Source organism: Alternaria ventricosa (genome assembly GCF_023758065.1).
Source record: "Alternaria ventricosa strain BMP 2768 chromosome Unknown scaffold_14, whole genome shotgun sequence".
NCBI lineage: Eukaryota > Fungi > Ascomycota > Dothideomycetes > Pleosporales > Pleosporaceae > Alternaria > Alternaria ventricosa.
The window spans coordinates 538045-554002 of record NW_026055694.1 but is presented as its reverse complement, the minus strand read 5'-3'; the positions used below and the strand labels follow the sequence as shown (position 1 = coordinate 554002).

General features: G+C 51.8%; 4 protein-coding genes across 4 annotated transcripts; 1 reads left to right on the top strand and 3 right to left on the bottom strand.

Annotated features, from left to right (window-relative positions):
- Window positions 1-162: 162 nt before the first annotated feature.
- Window positions 163-709, bottom strand: J4E93_007766 (uncharacterized protein; the record flags this gene model as incomplete). The annotated part of the gene is made up of 2 exons (XM_049345670.1): window positions 163-623; window positions 694-709. The coding sequence occupies 2 exons, from the start codon at window positions 707-709 to the stop codon at window positions 163-165; spliced, it is 477 nt and encodes a 158-aa protein (XP_049197197.1).
- A 1507-nt stretch (window positions 710-2216) lies between these two features.
- On the bottom strand, window positions 2217-2804 carry J4E93_007765 (uncharacterized protein; the record flags this gene model as incomplete). The annotated part of the gene is made up of 1 exon (XM_049345669.1): window positions 2217-2804. The coding sequence occupies one exon, from the start codon at window positions 2802-2804 to the stop codon at window positions 2217-2219; it is 588 nt and encodes a 195-aa protein (XP_049197196.1).
- Window positions 2805-8447: 5643 nt separating this feature from the next.
- J4E93_007764 (uncharacterized protein) lies at window positions 8448-11467 on the bottom strand (the record flags this gene model as incomplete). The annotated part of the gene is made up of 2 exons (XM_049345668.1): window positions 8448-11218; window positions 11266-11467. 2 exons carry the CDS (start codon window positions 11465-11467, stop codon window positions 8448-8450), a joined length of 2973 nt encoding a protein of 990 aa, XP_049197195.1.
- A 113-nt stretch (window positions 11468-11580) lies between these two features.
- On the top strand, window positions 11581-13268 carry J4E93_007763 (uncharacterized protein; the record flags this gene model as incomplete). The annotated part of the gene is made up of 3 exons (XM_049345667.1): window positions 11581-12001; window positions 12054-12585; window positions 12635-13268. The coding sequence occupies 3 exons, from the start codon at window positions 11581-11583 to the stop codon at window positions 13266-13268; spliced, it is 1587 nt and encodes a 528-aa protein (XP_049197194.1).
- Window positions 13269-15958: the final 2690 nt, after the last annotated feature.

Genomic DNA, 15958 nt, shown 5'->3' with positions numbered 1-15958 from the left:
CCAGACTTTTCAAGATCCTGAGCGCCGTAAGAATATGTGCAAAAGTCCAGTCTTGCACCTCGTCGTGCAGTCCGACACCCAGAACCGCAGTCATTATATCGACAAGTATCCAACTCCCACCTCTTCATGAACACATCACCACCCATTGTCTCCACACCATCTTCACCGCCACCCCTTCCTCTTCTGCTGCTGCTGCGCACTCGCCTTCATCCTAATCTGATCCTCCTTCTGCTGCTGAAACCCCTTAACCTCCTGACTATACACCTCATACTGACCCAGCCAGTACTCGCCCAAGCCCTGCACATCCTCGACAAAGCCCTCGGGCCCTCTGTTATACACCCAAAAGCCCACGACGAGTATCCCGCCCCAGAACACCAGTCGCAACGCCAGGTTCACCCAGAAGATGACGGCCCGGTACATCATGTCCAGTATCTTGAGCGAGATGAAGAATATGGCGAGCAGCGCGAGGATGGAGGCGACATCGGGTTGGGTGATGAGTTTGTTGAGGAGAGGGGAGAGGTGTGTGGAGAGGGTGCGCGAGATGCCGAAGAAGGTTGTGAGGAGGTGGAGGAGTGGGTTTGCGAAGGACGGTGGGAGGAGGCGCGGGAGGAGAGCTGCGTAGTCTGGTGTAGGGTGTTAGCAACCCGTGTCGCAATAGAGTGATAGGACGATAGGCGCATCAGAGAAGCATACCTTGTATAAAATCCATATTGGGCGATTTGCGATTGGACGTGTAGATGTCGTGTGCCAGACGCGATAGAACGCGTTTGTGGGGTGCGGATAGCGAGATTCGCGCTTGCGACTGATCTGCGCGCGGATAGTGGCTGGTGGATGGAATGGGGCGACGCGAATTATGGGCTTGAGAAACGAGCACGCGATGGGGGTTATTGTTGTGTGGCTGATAATTTGCTTGTTTGCCCACACGGTTTGCGGTGACAGCTGTCCACGTTGAGTCGTTGACCCACTAAAACGCTTTCACACACGCCGTGCAGCTCAACACACCTTATCCTGGCTGCACGTCATCCGCTCCGTTCGCTTAGCTTAGTCATCCACCCAGTGCAGGCAGCAAGCCCTACAGTAGATGAAGAAAGTCAACAGGTGCAAGTACACACTGCGGTCTGCAGCAACACGAATCCCAATAACTCAGACTCCTTAGAGTAACGTAGACCTCTAAGTTACTTACTTCTTACCATAGTACCCGTGCAGGCATCTAGCTTGTCGCTTAGATGAGTTGCATCTCCCTTACCAAAACCCACCCATGATGTGCGCAAAAGCAACTGACACCGAAGATCCCTTACTCCACCACCCTGCGTCTTGCATTTCAGCCCCAAGAGTCCAGTATCACGACCTTCACCATCTCGCGGGGTTCACCCAGCTAGACAATGCGGTGTACTTTTCGAGCGCGGGAAGCGCGATCGCGCATGAATCGCGTCCCGCTCGCTTTTCGATAGTCGAAGTGGAGTGGAGTGGAGATGGCGGCCGAGCAGAGTTTCAGATGGCGTACATTGCAGCATTCTGGGGTCTTGGAACTGGCGGTGTAGACCACGTTTTTTTCCTTTGGCACAGGCACAGATGAGGCGTTTGCACGGCTAAGGGGTCGGCGTCGGCAGTCGTGGGTGGGAACGGTCGGGGCCGAGTTGCCGCTTGGGCTGATGTCGTAATGCGTGGTGCGTGATGTCTTGCAGGCCAGGGCGTATTGCGCAATGGGAGGGAGATCACTGCAGCAAAGGTGAAGGATCATGTGCTAATGAGTTTGTTCATTGATATGGGTACAGAGGACTAGCCTCTCGCAGTGCTACAACTGCAGACCCGACTATGTGGTTGGCTATACTACTGAATTGCATTCTCGTGCGATCTTCGGCACTGAGTGGCTCATCCTCCAACAAAAAGAAACAAAGAGGCTCGAGGCCTGTGTAGTTGACTCAAAGGTCTGGTATCATAGATGCAAAGCGCCGCCAAACTCCAAATGACAAAATCATGTCCAATCGTAAAGTATGTATGCGAAGCGAAGGTCGTAAAAGTGAAGTGTTCACTGGGTATCGCGACAGCCTCAAGCTTGTACAGCAGGAAGCGGTGCGTTGTAACGCAAGAAGCTGTCAGGTGTGTTTCAGTCGCTTCGAGTGCTTTCGGCAGGCTGCAGGTGTTACAGATGATCACTGCCAGTCGTAATGTTCGAAGTGCGAAGATGGCTTGGAATGTTCAAGTGACACTGGCATTCATATCCAGCGTCCAGCGCCCTTTTGTTGAGTGCCGTACTCTGATTCGAAGTTGAAGCGGAAAGCAGAGGTTTCCGATGGTGATGGGTAATGTATTAGAGGCTGTGATCGATGTGAAGATGTGGAGCCACGGTTGAATTCACCGCTTGGAGAACTCGGAGAATAGGGTGTTGGAGGTCGGTCGGCAATAGACGAAGCAACACTGGACTTCCTCCGTACACGCTCGGGCTTTCGTATCGAGCTGGTGGGTGACTTTAGTGAAGCCATGTCGGTTAATGATGGTGTCCTTGGAGGGAACTCGTATGTGCTAAGCTCTTTCTCGAACATGGAAGTGACTCTGGGTGATACATGTTCGCGTAAGACAGCTGGTCGGATGCCGTACTTCTCCGGTCGTTGGGTGTATTGGCTGGGCCGTCTCCAGGATTCGAATTCGGCATCATCCAGTGGTGTGACTGCTCGCAGAGAGAAGCCTCGCATCCTTCTTTGAGATCGTTTCCAGCAGAAGAGAAGGGCGACGGCGACCGCCGTCAGAACGAGGATGCCTACGACGGCACCAAGGATGATCCAGACTTTCGTTTCTTGCTCCATGGTGGTAACGAGGGTGTGTATGTGAGTGTGAGAGTTGAATGGGACTGCTTTCGTTTAATGGTAAAACTTTGTCGCGATCGTCTTTGTTGAAGGCGTGATGGTGTATTGGAAGGAAGATCCAAAAAGAAGATATGAAGGGGTGATGTCGATCAGGTCACGACCATGCTGGCTGTGGCTGCGGTTGATGCGGCTACACCAGAGAGGTGGCGGTCGACGAAACGATGGTAGGTACTTTGAGCCCACTTCTGTCTGATATGAACCTTGGAGGGCGATGCGGATAAAGTAGTGCGGGAAGGCGGAGGGGCTCGAGAGCGGAGACCTGGGTCATGCGTCTACCCTCGCTCCACAACCGCAGTAGGCAATGACGGTATGCTATTAGCGCCACGAAACGAGGCAGCACAAAGAACGGTCCTTCGGTAAAAGCCAACGACGGCGCACCGAGAGAGAGGAGCGTTGCGGGTTATAGACACCGGACTAGCTTGGCTTGAGGCGAGATGCAGGTACAATAACGTACCTGATGGTGGGTTGCGAAGTTTGTTAGTACGGCAGACTCAAGCAAATATCGGTGAGCAGTGCACTAAGAGCAATCCATGATGGGCTAATTTCGACAACCTTGGAACGACACCCCGCCGTTGAAGATGGCGCAAGTCCCAGGATAGGCAATTCCACCGTGCCTGCTGCAGGGGCCTGACACTCCCGTCCAGTATATGCCATCCCAAAGCCGTGAAGCGGGCAACGTGGCGTCGTCGAGATCAGCACGATGTTGGTCTTTGACAGCACATCATGACCTCAGAACGAATCCAGGGGCAGAAGTCGCATCAGCCTCAGCAACCTGACACCGAGGGCGTGATAGCAGATGCGACAGCACACCCGTTCGTCGTTGCCGTGCAGCTCTACCCCGGAAAAAAAGTTTTTTTTCTTCTTGATTCTCCTTGCATCGCTAGAGGGCGGAGTACGAATGAGACAAGCAAACGCTCAGTACGCCTGAAGGGGCGTGTGTCGGTCGGAAACTTCGCTTGAGCAGGGCGCTGACACGACGTCGATCTATCAAACCACACTAACGGTGTTGGGTATCGCTCCCATTCCAGGCACTGGCCAATCCCGTGTCGGGCTTTAGGTGCGTCCCGCGATAGCTTCCCCTCAAGGTTCTTTATCTTAGCCCTTGACGGAGCGCATCCAGATCCTGCTGGTGTGCGTTCCGTTCCCAAGCCCATTGCAGCTGGGGCTTGTCACCAGCCTCGACTCGCTTCTGCCGAAATCAAGTTTCCAAGTTTCGACGCCGAGATCTGGAGCGTGAGCGATACAGACAATTACTGGTCGATATAACGAATGGGTTATAGACTAGAAGCCGAGCGTTCCTGACTATCGCAATACCTGGCACCGAGGGCCTGCCATGCAGCAAACCGGGCCACATAGCGCAAACTGCGCCGACAGTGTCCCCTGCACGAACGGTTGCTTGGTCGCCAGCGTGCCAGGTCATTCATTGCTGATAATCTCCGATGCTTCATTTTGTCGACCGCCAATAGCGCTTGAGAGCTCTCACCGGACCTTCTTGAAACACAGCAAATCTGGTCGACTCTGGTTGAGCAGCGAGTGCAACGCCTCCATGCACATTCGCTACAGTGACATGAGAGCCGTCGACTGAGGCTTGCAGTTTGCTACGCTACCTCCATGCGACTAATCATAGTGTACTGGTAATGCATCATCTGGACTCATCACGGCCACCAAAGCGACATGTCTAGGCAGCTAGCGGCATACGTCGAAAACTCTCCGAAGCATATTTTGCGTTTCAACAGGAGTTTCTACCGTCGCCGATGCTCGCAATGTCACCTAGAACCCACGGGGTAGCGCTGAAGTACCGTCCTGTCGAGAAACGCTCCAAACGCATGATAGTAATGGCTTTGGAATAATGCAGTACACAAATAGCATGTTCTGAGGTTCTCCTACTCGATCATTCACAAGGAGCATCCACGCTGGAAAGAGGGCCCGCTCCTGATTCCGCGGCCATCATGATCTTCGCGCCCGTCTCGCAACCGAAATGAGACTTGCAGTCTATGCCAAGACCAGAAAGGCTCCCCAACCTGCATCCACTTTGTCGCTCATATCGCTCATATCGTTATATCCGAGATCAAGGGAACATCCTGCTCTGTTAAAGGTTGCGACGAGAATATCAGCAAGGCTAGATGTCTAGACCTTCCCATTCAGCATCCCTTGGGTCAAGGGTACCTAGCAGAGATCCGACTCTGTGAACGCGCCTTTGCCGCCAGGCCGAGCAACACGGCTGGTACCTGTAGCTGGAACATAGCGCCAGGGCGACTTCGTTCTACCGGCTAAACTGCGCAACTTGCACGTGGACTATTATCGTCGACCAAGCGTGGGACGCCCAAGCCACGAACCGATAGTGGTAGTGCCCCAGATCGAGCGCACATAGCGGCGGCAACTCTCGTCGGCAGCCAGTGCAAGGAATACGGCAAGAGTTATGGAGGCACTCATGATGGCTGCATCGGCGTGTGTGATGCGTAGTGCGTCGCAGATATTGAATTGCTTTTTCTGATATCTCCTGATCTACTAGAATGTGGAGAGAGATGCTTGTGGCTGTCTTGTTGTCATTGGTGCGACCAAAGTAGAAGGTGTCAAGACCGCAGCTCGCATCGAACATCTCTTGCTGCCACCAATGAGGGCTCGGATGCGGCATGTCCTCAGCTAAGCTCAGCCGCAACTTCAACACCAGCATCGTGAGCTCCTGAATTTCGTGAGAATGCGACGGCGCACACCCTACGCTGCTCTGGGTCTCGGCACCGAAGTCCAGCCGTCATGACCTCACCCAAAAACCGAGTCATTGAGATGAAGATGAACGCTTTGCCTCTCGAACAAGAAGAAGGCCCGGCACCACATCAGGCTCATCACACACCGCGCTCTCCATTCGCGCAAGATTTTCAAGATCAGAATTCTCCTGGAATACGCATCGGCTCTGGGAGCATCCGAACTACCACTGCTTATCCTCAAGGTTCTTGACTATACTTGTGGCTCTTCTACCGGGCTTCCCAGGATTGTGTAGTTGCAGCGTGGGGCATCGTGTGGGTACCAGCCAACACCGACACCATATAACGGACTTATTATCGCCCATGGAATTTCTCGACCACCGACGAATACGCTACACGGCGAAAAATTCCCCATGCCCTGCTTGCCAAAGTCATGATCCGGATTTGTCGGCATTCAATGTATTAGCAGCGGGTGATGTCGGAAGCTACGTCTTCGCATCATGGTCAGCTGGACTGCCCATGTGTCGTTCGCATGTCGGGAACGGTGACGCTTGCGCAGGTGTTCCTTCAGTCGGCTTGACGCTACCGCTCACTGCAAGCCAGCTTTGAAATCAAACATGAGTCGCTGGGAATCCGCTCCGGATGACAGGCTTTTGTGCGTCGGATGACAGCTACGCATCCACATGCGCCCTTCCTACCCGACCACTACGACTCGTACCGTCTGCACGCGATTTATGTGTGACAGGTACATATTGAATGTCAATGTTAGACATCCCGCGTCGCTTGCGCAACATGTGTTCGTGGGGGCGGCTGTGCACACATTCGTAGATTGATTACTATAGTAAGCGCTCAATGATGCTTATAATAATCAGAGATAGATTGATGTTCACTTCGCTTGCTGCAAGTGCAAGGAAGAGGCAAAGTCGCGGACTGCTGATCGAGTGTTGAAGATCTGCATGCAAGGCTTCCTGGCTGTTGGTGTTGGATGCGATACTCAAATCTGAGCAAGATCAGTCAACACGCAGATGCTAAATGCATGTTGGAGCATGCATCTCGATCCATTGGCTACGAGGTCTTAGCACGGCCACCACAAAGCGATCAACAAGACAATCGCGACTTCATGGGAATTACCGGGCACCTGACTGGTCTTGCCAAACTCTCTTATCATGGTGAGTAGATTTACTTTTGCTGTTGCAGAACGGTCATGAGCAGTCGCGTATTCTCAGAGCCGCACTCTGCCGCCTTCATCATGGTACTGAATCGTCCGGGAAATTCAGTCGCCGCCAATGACATTCTACTCTCCCATTGCGTACCTTCACATGTCTTTCCAGATCCTCTCAATGTCTCTTTGTCCAACTTTGCGCACAATGTCATCAAGAACAAGCCACTGAATCACTATCCCCAACATTATCATCATGGTGACGATTTGTCAGGGAACAAGGGAACTCTATGCTGGAGAGTACGCGTTACGATATCGGGGCCGATATCGTACCAAACTCTGCGTGAACCCTCATCTCGTTGCGGGGACCGAACAAGTTTCACCTACTGCACACCAACGGTAGCGACACGGCTGTATGCCCATCTCCATCTTACAGATGCATGTCTGCGCGGCTCGACAGTGGTAAACCATCTCCCCACTGCGGATCTAAGCTCGTAATGCACGCAACACAACCGTCTTTCACAATCTCCTGCAAGCATCCGCAGCGCGGAGTCGTGTCCGCGCTATTCGCGTACGACGAACCTTATAAGCGACCTCACTCACCTTTCCAGCGTCCACCAGCCTCGCTGTCGTTCCCGAACGACAGGAACGTTTTCCAAGCGCCACCGCCCCTTCTGTCATTCTCCAGACATGCACACGCAAGCGAGATGGGGATGGTTTGCAGCTCGTGTAGACTTTTGCGAGCAGGTGTGCCGAACGACAAACGCGCGACTTCGGTCTTCAAACCTCCGCTGTAGATCATGGAGATGCAAGAACGGGCTCGGTCCGTTGCCGGGCTAATCTTGCGCCACCCTATACGCCATTGCCCTGGACGGGAGAAAGATAAACCATCTCCTCGTTTCTTGTGGCTTGTTTCTACCAGCCTTGCTGCTCTTCACGGGGTAAGTATAGATGATCGGCATTGGATGTTCCTGGTAGCTATACCTCTACAGATCGCAAGTCCGGTTCGCGATGCCATGGCGTGAGAATGGGGTGATCGAGATCAGACAGTCTGGTAACGCAAGTGCGAAGAAGGGGTAAGCGGATGCCCAGGAGCCGTTGTAAACCTTGTCGGCGTGGCCGAACGTGGAGAAGCGGCATGTCGTGAGTCGGCATGTCGCAACTGAACTCGTCGGTGCGTCGCTTGCGCAATGCGGTTGCGCGTGCACAATAAGGGTCGGATATGCGTTGATCAGCGAAGTTCATCGAACCGTGCTAGGGTTCGAGACGAAAGTGCGGACGCGACGATACCGAATGCGAGTATTGGGTGATGTCGAAGAGGAAGCTGCTGTCAAGTCGGACCTGCAAGCCTGGTTGAGAGCGAGAGAAGCGTCGGAGGACGACTGAATTCAGACGCTGGTGCATTTGTTGGCTCGCTGCCGTTATTTGTCAAGTTCTTGAGACATCTAGAAGGCGAAGTGACATTCGTGCTAAGGGCCTAGGTACCGGAGTACGAGCCGTTTACCTAGAAATTTAATAGTCAGTAACGTGTAGATGCTCGTTCAAGACGCAAGACAGCGATCAGGAGAGACAATGCAATAGAGTAAACCGCATGTGTATCGACTGGAATTGCTATGGCCACAACTCCGAAGAGGTCTAACGTTACAGTAGATGGAACGACCCTTCCCATTTTCGTGCCTTGGACGCCTAAGATATTGAGCCAACAGATAGTTGCCTTATAACTCATACCAGAGTCAAGCGCACTTTCCTCTTTCCAGTACTCTCTTCAAGCTCGTCCGTGATCCTGACAGTCACCTTCTCAAACAGCTCGATAGTCCGCTTGACATCGCCCTTGATGCTCAACACATAATTCTCGGCATCAAAGTCAGCCTCTGGCTCCGGTGTGGCGAGATCCCTCAATCTAATGAGACTCTCGATTCCAAATCTTGGTACAAAGACCACAAAACCATTGGAGAAGATCTTCATGACGAAACCTTCCTCGTTGATGTCCTTGCCCTTGAGTGCCTGGCCAACGTAGTACTCGATGGAAGCGCGACCGGCCATTTGTGCGTTGCGGTGGCGTACGTTGATATTCTTGCACACAGCCTCGAGCTTGGCTTTCGACTGTAGGCTGGGATCCAACTGCTCGTATTCAATGGCAGCAGCAAGCTGGCGATGTGCTTCGAGGTCAGCGTAGCGGCGAATAGGAGATGTGAAGTGAGTGTAGATCTCGCTCGCAAGACCATAATGCCTGAACTCGGGATACGCTTGTGTTCCGGCACAGAAATACTCTGCGGACATCATGCAACGCGTTGCCATAATCCTAACAAGAGTGTTGAAGAACGGGTTGCTTGGATCAACACACTTGTCAAGTGAGTCAGCCAAAGCTTTGGAACTGTCTGTCTTAAGCTCCATTCCCTTCTTGACCTTGAGTTGGTTGTCTAGCTCTTCGAAGTTGGTTTTTGGAGGGGCAGCGTGACGACGAAGCAGCGCTGTTTGCGGGAAGGCCTCGTAGTTCTTTGCGGCGACGCTAATGTTGGCGAGTAACATGAATTCCTCCACAAGCGAGTTTGTGTCAAGATGCTTCTTGGTCTGAACATCTGCTGGGTCTGATGTCTCTGATTCAGTTCGGACCTTTACTTCTGGCGAAGACAGGTTCAGGGCTCCAGCATCCATTCGCTTTTGCTTTAGCTTCTTGGAAAGCATGAGAAGAGTTCGCATGCCCTTCGTGAGGTCGTCTTGCTGCGATGCGTCATCTATACGGATCTGGGCTTGTTCGTAGCTGAAAGCTTCCCTTGACCGGATGACTGACTTGGTGAAGTGCGAAGAGACAATATCAGCATCCTCAGTCACCTCCCAAATCACCGAGAAAGCGTAACGCTCGACATATGGCTTCAAAGAGCACAGGTCTGTTCCTAGAAGCATAGGCAACATGTCTATGCGCTTGTCGACTAGGTAAACGGTCGTTCCGCGCTGGCTGGCTTCCTTGTCCATAGCGTTGTTCGGCTTAACGAAATGGGACACATCCGCAATATGAACACCAACTTGGTAGTTACCGTTCGGCAATTTGTGGGCATGAAGAGCATCGTCGATGTCAACGCAACCAACAGGGTCGATAGAGCATACCAATAGGTCGCGAAGATCTTTGCGTCCCTTCCAGCCTGGGTCCTCTAAGCTAGCTGGTACTTTCCAGTCGTGGCCTTCTGCGGGTAGGCAGTCCAGAACCGTCTTCGGGAAAGGCTTGTATTGAACATCCCACTCAAGTAGTAAAGCCTCGGTCTCTGCACCCTTGGATTCAAGCTCGCCAAGCGATCGTACGAAATGGCCAACTGGGTACCTGGAGTCTCTGTCCCAGGAGTCGATTGTTGCCAAAACGCGTTGACCAAGGAGCTCTCCAGCTTGTCGTGTTCGTATCCGGATCTTAGGAATACGCTTGTCCATTGGTACCAGGAATACGGTTTGTTGTTGTCGGCTCGATTTCGAAGAGGAGCGGACGGAGTCGCGATCGATATGGCCCACATATTGTCTCCAATTCCGCTTGATGACACCCACTACACGCGCAGTTGGCTGTGGTCTGCCCTCTGTAGTCTGCCCATGTACTCGCTTGACCTCCTCTTGTAGCGCTCGTCGCTCCCTCTCTGGGATGACATTTTCGCCTTCCTCGGCTTCTGCGTTATCGTTCTTGTTCACAGTCTCCTCTTCAATGATCTTGGTTGAAGGTGCCTTCCACTGGTCCTTAGGCAGTACTTCAACAACTACGACATCGCCAGAGACAGCCCGATTGCTGTTTTCACGTCCTAGAATGAGGAGTGATTTGTCGAATGCGGGCACATGAACCGAGCCTTCCAGATAGTTGTATGGGGAGACGTTGAAAATGCCTTGGTGTAACGTTCCTGCTTTCACGCCAGTCATCATCTTCGAAACCGTGTAATGTTCGGAGTAGAAGATCTCTGGCTTTTTCGACCTGACTTCTCGTTGCTCTTGCGCTGCGCTGATCATGTCTAGAAGCTCATCGGAGTTTTCGAGGCCAGAGACAAAGTCGGACAAAGTCTTGCCTGGGACTTTCTCGGCCTTGGCTTTCCGCAGGTTGTCTCTATCGTCGGTAATCATCACTACCGTAGGGATGCGCGTCTGTTTCTTGCTCCGCTTTTGTACAGCTTCCGTAATGTGTTGGTTGTACCACTGCACGGCTTTGCGCACAGCTCGGTCGTTTCGATCATTGATCGTTTCTCCAGCTTCCCGTGCTACATACGTCTCTTGCCTGAACTCGTTGAAAAACACGTAGAAACGCTTCCCTTCGTTCTTGGTCAAGGAGATCAGACGATGATACAAAGGTAGGGAGCGGTTCTTGACTTCCTCTAGCACGGTTTGCAAGACAATAACATCATGAAAAGCGGTCTCAACCTCGAACAGGTCCATTCCAGTAAGAAAGGCATTCGTATCCGGAATGAGATATTGGCCGTTTGGGAAGTCCTTAGATCCTGCTGGTGTGTCTGATAGGACGAATGGTGCGACTGAAAAAGGTTAGTCTAACTCTGCATGTGGAGTTTCGCGGTCAAACCTTTCTTTGAGTAGTCGGTCGGCGCAATCTCTAGACATGCTCTGCACAGATTGGACGAGCATGGAATGTCCTGTCGCAGATACAGTTCTCTCACAATTTTCTGGACCTTGCCACTTTTCGTAGACCGCACGTAGACCTTGCTGGAGAGGTTGGATTGGCCGTGATCGGCAGCGGTCGACCGCTTCAGACTGAAGTACTCCATTTTTGCGCAAGGTGTGTTGATTGTTGAACTCCGAAGGCGCGGAGTGATGGTGTTTGCGAAAGATTGGTGGATGCCAAGATATCAAAAGATCCTAGCTCCACTAGCTCCGCACCATGACGGAGCTCCCAGGTGGGCCTCGCAGCAACCAACATCACCTGGGCAGAGCTCCAATACTACGACTCAAGGCACCGAAGCCGCACATCACCAGTACACCGCCACCTACTACGATATTCGCAATGTCTTCGCTAGACCCGCCGACGTACCTCATCTCTATCCAGAACAACATCCGCGCCCGGCCTATATCATGGGAAGGAGCTGTACGAGCTAAGACCATCACCGACGAGGACCTTAAGAAGATCAAGTCAATCGATAAAGTGCGCAAGGAACAGAGGAAGCAGACCATCGAGTCAGATGTGGATAGCTTCGTGACACTGCTAGTGGGCGGAAATGGGTCGCAGAGCATCTTCGAGGCAGCTGCGAAGCGCCAAGACATAATCCACTACATGCTGGTCTTGCTGGGAGATATGATTGATGGTAGGACACGTGGAACCTCTCTAGAAAAGCGATGAAGCTCATACATTTCCAGACATACCCGCCCTCACATCAGCCCTCGTCCAGCACCCAGCGCCCTACAAGCCTTTCCTACCACTCTTGAAGGCTTCATCCAACAACGAAGACCCCGTACCGCTCCTGACGTCTTCCGTCCTGTCCGGCCTTCTGTCTCATGCCGTCACAACATCTTCCAAGAACACTCCCCAGCTCGACGAGGCCTTGGCGCAGCTCTTCACCTACCTCTCTACACTCGCAAAGGCATCCGACGCTGGTCTGCAGGATATCGCTGTACGGGAATATTCGGCCGTATTGCGCAGTACCAAGTCTAGGCGCATATTCTGGAAGCAAAGGAAGGAGACACTTAGCCCTCTGTTTGATATCCTGAGAGCTGCGGCTGGGTCTGCCAAAGACACGGACTCGACCCTGTACAGTGGTGGTGCCAGTATTCGCAGTACAACAGATGGAGGTATTGCTGGTGGTGTTGGCCTCCAGCTTCTATACCATGTATTACTCGTCATCTGGCAGCTCAGCTTTGAGGGCGAGCTCGTAGGTGAAGGACTTCAGGAGTACAGTCCCTTCCATTTCTCACGTTTCGCAAACATTAACACCTTACAGGGAACACGATATCGTTATCCTCTACACGCAACTCCTCAAGGTCTCGCCTAAGGAGAAGACCACTCGTCTCCTCCTTTCCACCCTCGTAAACCTTTTGACCACGAACCGCAATACGCTACTTCCAACGGCCGTACTTGCTCGTCTACCTGCCCTCCTCTCGAGCTTGAAATCACGACATCTGACCGACGAAGATGCTCTTGAAGACCTACAGGCCCTAACCGATCTCCTTGAGGAGTACACCAAGACACAGACCACCTTTGACGAGTACGCTGCTGAGCTGCAGTCGGGCCACCTTCGCTGGTCTCCACCGCATCGTAACGCTACGTTCTGGAAAGAGAACGCGCGTCGCATCTTAGAAGACAACAAGGGTGAACTACCCCGAAAGCTTGCGGAGATTCTATCTAAGAGCTGGGACAACGATAAGCAGGTATTGGCTATCGGTTGCAACGACGTAGCATGTTTGGTAAAGGAAGTACCAGAAAAGCGACAACAGCTTGAGAAGTTGGGGTTGAAGGGCAGGGTTATGGAGCTGATGCAAGAGGCAGATGAGAGCGTACGGTGGGAGAGCTTGAGAGCTGTTGGCGAGTGGATGCGGTACAGCTTCGAATCGAAGACCGAGCTCCCACTCAGGTAATCGGCGTTAGTCGGAAGGGGTGATTGTAAACACTACCAGGCGTGCGAGTGCTTTCCTGTTTGTAAATTCTCGTTATACGGGACCTATCGTAGAATGCTAGGCCCATCCAGTACATGTTCAGTCAATCCATGGTAGTCTTCGTGCTCCCTTGTCCCTTTCCTTCAAGATTCGAGCCCAAAGGCTCAATGCATGATGTTGAGCCTTGAGCCCCGGAAATTGCATTCACTGCAATCTGCAAGAGCATTCTACGATAATTTAAGCTAGTTCATCGCTCTCTAATCTGAGTCTTACGTCGACACTTCACGACGTATAGGATGATCGAGCCAAGTATAGCAAGATACAACCCGAGCAAGATAGTCCGTCTAAGACCACGAGGCAAACGACCCTGCGATGACATAATGTGTATGCTGATGAAGTGTGGTGTACAGGTTTGGTCGAACGAGGTCGGGAAGACACCACCACCTTCCCACACGCCAATGGATCGGTCGCCTTACTTTCGTCATTATCTTTGACAAGGTCCACGTCCCCTTTGACCGAGACTTCAAATCATGAGAGGGAATATAGTCGCGTTACGCATTGTAGAAAAGGAAGTGGGTTTGACGACATCGTTCGAGAAGCGTTGAAGTAGCCTCTGCGAAGAGAAAACAGCAGTGTTCATTGCTGGGAGGACACATATGGACAATGAGGAGTAGAGGTGAATATTCGAGAGTACTGGGTCCGTTGTAACTGGGAAATTGCTTTGACAGCCACAGAAGGTTGGTGTGATTTGATATGATGAGAAACAATGAGTCTGATCTCAGCACAAAAGCGATCCAACTCTTCGACTACATGAAGGCGGCTTCTATGACTCACTGACGTTGCCTCAAGTTTGGGTTTATCGTTCTGCTTTACCAACCAGTACATGTATCTCATCACTCTCAAAGTTAGTGCATAGTTGGACATCCGTCACGATAGTAGTCGCCATATGCATGTCTGTATCGTAGAGTGCTGATATCTACGCACTCAGACCAAATACCATTCCAAAACATTACTCAATCACACAGCACGCTCAGCCAAGTCTCAAACTTCAAAGACGAGGCAACATCGGCTTCCCCGCTGACCTTCCGTCAAGAGTCCCCTGTATTCCCCCATGATTGCAATTACAGCCCTTGGATTTCCGTAAGATCCAAACCTCGGATCTCGTACCCACAGCTTCGGCAAGCACCGAAACCGCTCATTAAATCTGCTAGTGCCTCAGACAGTCTGGATTTGCGGTTCCTCCCTTCATCCTACCATCACACTGGTGCTGGCACAGAGTATCTAGCGTCGCATCCCGCTCTCCCCAAATGGCATCCTGCGTGAACGATTCGTTAGCAAGGGATATTAGACAGCCAGATTTGCTTCTTCCCTCCCATTTTCAATTTCCTCAACTCTGAAATACAGGTACCGGTGCAGATAGAACAGACCTACCCGCTTCCACCTCCGTAGCCTTAACCAGATCACTCCAGCCTAGTATACACTTCTCCCTATGGCGTGACCGAGACTTTTCGTCCCAAATTAGGCGCGTCGAAACGTGCTAGAACGTTGCCTTTTTCTTCTACCAACTTTGATCGACCGGGTAATGTTTTGTTTGCTCGAAACATCCGCTACCGGAGAAAATCATGGACTGGAAGTGCTGCTTTTGTGCGATTCAATGCATTTTGTGTGGCTTTCTTAGATTTTCCAATGAGGGCCTCTGAATAAGACTTTGAGGCTTGATTGAATGCTACCTTTCGCCTCTTCCCAACTCGTGTCGAGTAAATACTACCTTTGATAATGTCAATGATCCATGGTCAGAGGAGGGCAATACCCGAGAACCTGGTTGTCATATTCTGGTTCCGAGTTGTCTCAATGAAACTATAGTGATCCGCGTATTATGCAGGTACACAATTCCCCCCTTCGCGGTTGTAGATCGTGCCGCGAACCACAGGAGGGTTGAGACGTTTTTATGGTACTGTACCTCAGTTTGGTGTGCGGCAGCGATTTGAGGGACCGTACCGTGAGGCTAGATGCAGGTACAAGTCCCAGGTACCAAATCTAGTGCAATATTTGGCAGAAGGTGTGTTCTACAGCCGCTTCCGGGGGACATGCTTCGACGGTTAATGAGCTTGCTTTTCTAGTCGTCGCGTCAACTTTTGGCTCTTCGAATCGAGAGTAATAGCAATTTAACCTTGGGTTCGTCTCGATTATCCGGGCTCTTACGCGAGCAGAATATCTTTTTTGTTTCACTCTTCAGTCTCGAGCCTGGGGAACCATTGGCTTGGCAATCAGCTTTCTTTTCGCTCAGATCTCGGAGAGATGCGACGATTCCGATGTTGGGTCTGAACAGACAAAGAAGCTCGTCTTGTTTCAGCTGCAAGTGTACCATAAACTGAAGGTACACGTTGTGACTCCCAACACCACAAGTTTCCACATGACGTATTGTTGACCTTTACGATGCGATATGATTAGTATACATGACAGGAAGCGCGAGCTTCTTCGTGGCTATGAGAGCCATGTGATCTGAGCGACAGCGAGTCAAGGAAGCCATCGAACAAGCGGGAGCCTTGTCGAGCCTTGTCGAGCGGATCGCCAACATCCACGATGCTTGCTTCTTGCGCATATCATATTTCCGGTAGTACTCCAAGGAGAGCCGGTTTGGTCCGAGAACCTTTGTAAAGCGGGTAAAAGCT